The following is a 2794-nucleotide window of genomic DNA, read 5'->3' as shown; positions in this document are numbered from 1 at the left end:
TGCGTGACGGTTGAGCTAAAAAATAAAGATGGCGTCTGAAAGTTGCGTTTGGTGATCAGTTTGTGTGTAAATGTATATTTCTAACTTAACTTTTTTCACTTTTGATGTTATTTCTAGCGAGAAATCAGTATTATAGTAATTAAATATTTGTTTAGTTATCACAAAAAAACATTCTATTTTGTTGTAGATCATTAAACCGTTACACTGCCTCAGAAGCCTGTCCGAAATCAGTTTCATGAGGTGCCTTCGTGCAAAAACGCTGCCTGTAAAGTCATTGCCTCATGAGGCAGCAAGTCAGCTGCCTAAGTTTTCGGATGCAGCCCTGAAGTGAGTGTGTACATATATAGGGAGACATACAAAATGTGCAGTGTTGGGGGTACTTCATGGAGGGATTTGAGAACCACTGGTTTAGAGGACTGTGCACAGCAAAGTTATACTCTAAATACTCAAGAGGCAATGGCATTTCAAACAGTTCAAAAAGAATATTACAGTATTGGGGATTGGGCTGCTGTACGTAAAAAGTGAAGAGACTGAAATAACTGGACAATAAACTGTTAAACATCCTTCTCACATCCTCTGAAATGCTGTCACCCTTTTTGCAGTTTCATGCTCTCCTTGTCTTCACAGGCAACAGACACACCAGAGGACAGAAACAACCCGGTTCTACTTTACAACAAGATGCCTCTGGAGATCCTGAACAACAACTTCACCCTGGAGTTTGATTCCAGGGTAATAATAATAAAAAAAAATAATAAAAAAGCTTCAACTCCCATGCAGTGAACAGTAATATTATCTTATCCTCATAAAAACTACAATGAATTGATGGATTTTCATTTAGCTCTGCACTGCTCCTTTTCAGGTGTTCAACTGGACACTCTTCACTAATAAGATCATGGACACAGTTGGCATTCCCATTACAGACAGTGAGGAGGTTATTGTGTATGCCCCAAACTATTTTAAGAGGCTGAACCCTGTCCTTGCCAAGTACACAAAGAGGTCATTTCACATGCAATCTTCTACTTCTCATATTATTTTTCTAGTGTGCAATTGCATATGGTGCTCACTGCTCGCATTTTCTGTATACATGGTATATACTGTATATGACCTACTACCTTTTAAAATTGTGTAGAATATACTGCGCGAGATGCTGTATCCCAGAATGAAATGCAGTTAGCTTGAAAAAAATGAGTCGGCATGAAATGGAAATTCAGATTTTTTTTTTCAGACACATAGTTTAATTTAGTTCATTCAAAATAAATCTGTTTAGTTGGGTCAACACAGTTTAGTTTGTTTAGGTCAAATTAATTAAATGTGTTTCACTTAATTACAATTTTTATTTTTTTATTTTTTTTTTTTTAATGTGGGACCAAATCTTTTTTATTACTACTGAAGTTTAATTAATTTTCTTATGTTTAAACAAGGAGTTGTTCATCCTTATATAAAATGTATATAATGAACAGATAGGAAAAAAGACTGTTGTCATTACTGACATTATAGAACAGAAGAGACTTTTACTAACAGAGTGTCCATAGCCCTTCTGCAAAATATAAAATAACACTCAATCCCTAAATGTACTCTTCCAATGCAGTCCCTTGCAAAACATGCCAAGAACTAGAGATCCACTGCCCATGATTCATGCAGTTTTGTGGCAGGTTGCTTGAGGGGAGGTTTTGAAACTCGTTTGGCTATTGGAAAACCCTATTGCCCAGCCTGCACTAGAGTACAGATCATCAGAGATGTCGTTGTGAGGGGGAGGGGATATTCATATTTTTGATAAAGGATTATGAGTGCACAGATAGGTAAAATGTTTACAAATTAAAAATTCCTGTTAACAAACATTATCTTATGTTAAAAAGATCATTACAATATTTTGATCAAAATCATTAATATGCTGGTTTATTATCAATGTTGGAAACAACTGCTTAATATTTGTTTGGAACCTGTAATACATTTTTCAGGATTCTTTGATGAATAAAAAGTAAAAAAGAATAGCTTTAATTCAAAATTGAAATCTTTTGTAACAATGTAGGCTAAGCCTTTACTATCGCTTTTTATCAATTCAACATGGCGGGTGGGGGGGAAGTACTGACCCCAAACTTCTAAACTTATTGTTACAAAAGATTTCTACGTTTAATATGTGAGCAACTTGTAGATGATTTTCTTATAGTGGAATGATGTATTTAAAATAATGTGGAGATATTTTTAAATCCATTTCTAGACTCCTATAGGAATCCACAACCTTTTTTTTTTTCTCTGAAGACCTTGCAGAACTCTTGAGATTGTGGCATGATGACACGACACAACTTAATAGCAAAATAGCTGGCACCTGAGTAATTTACCTTTTCCCTTTTTTTAATTTTTTTTTACTTACTGAGTCTACTTACTTTTTCCATGTGACTGATATGTTTTTTTAAGCTCAATTTCAATTTAAATTGTGAAGAATTCTACAAAATATCAATTTAATATGCCACTTGTTAAGGTGTATCAATTTCATTAATATGCAATGTTTAAAAAAGGGTCAAATGTTTGCTTGTCAAAATATGTCAAAAAAGCCATTTCCATGGGATGTACTTATTCTTCCACATGACTGTACATACAGTATAACTCATTATGTGATTGTATGTGCAGGGACGTTCAGAACTACATGATGTGGCGTTTCATTATGAATCTGGTGGCTGGTTTGAGCAGGACATACAGGGAGACCAGGAAAGCATTCAGAAAGGTAAGGAGCAAAGAAAACGTTCAAACTGTGAATTACAGGCATACTTTTATACACATTTATAATCTTGCTAGC

At 34.7% G+C, this 2794-nt stretch overlaps 1 protein-coding gene across 1 annotated transcript in view; it reads left to right on the top strand.

Moving 5' to 3' along the window:
* LOC107714225 (neprilysin-like) overlaps positions 1–2794 on the top strand; it is a 46129-nt gene that overhangs the window by 33910 nt on the left and 9425 nt on the right. The window contains exons 10-12 of the mRNA XM_016520025.1: positions 628–729; positions 860–996; positions 2629–2722. Coding sequence (XP_016375511.1) covers positions 628–729; positions 860–996; positions 2629–2722 — 333 coding nt within the window. The remainder of the gene's footprint in view (positions 1–627; positions 730–859; positions 997–2628; positions 2723–2794) is intronic.

This window comes from Sinocyclocheilus rhinocerous, unplaced genomic scaffold (genome assembly GCF_001515625.1).
Source record: "Sinocyclocheilus rhinocerous isolate Xijiao unplaced genomic scaffold, SAMN03320098_v1.1 scaffold1020, whole genome shotgun sequence".
NCBI classification, from domain to species: domain Eukaryota; kingdom Metazoa; phylum Chordata; class Actinopteri; order Cypriniformes; family Cyprinidae; genus Sinocyclocheilus; species Sinocyclocheilus rhinocerous.
This window is presented reverse-complemented; position numbering and strand designations above follow the sequence as displayed.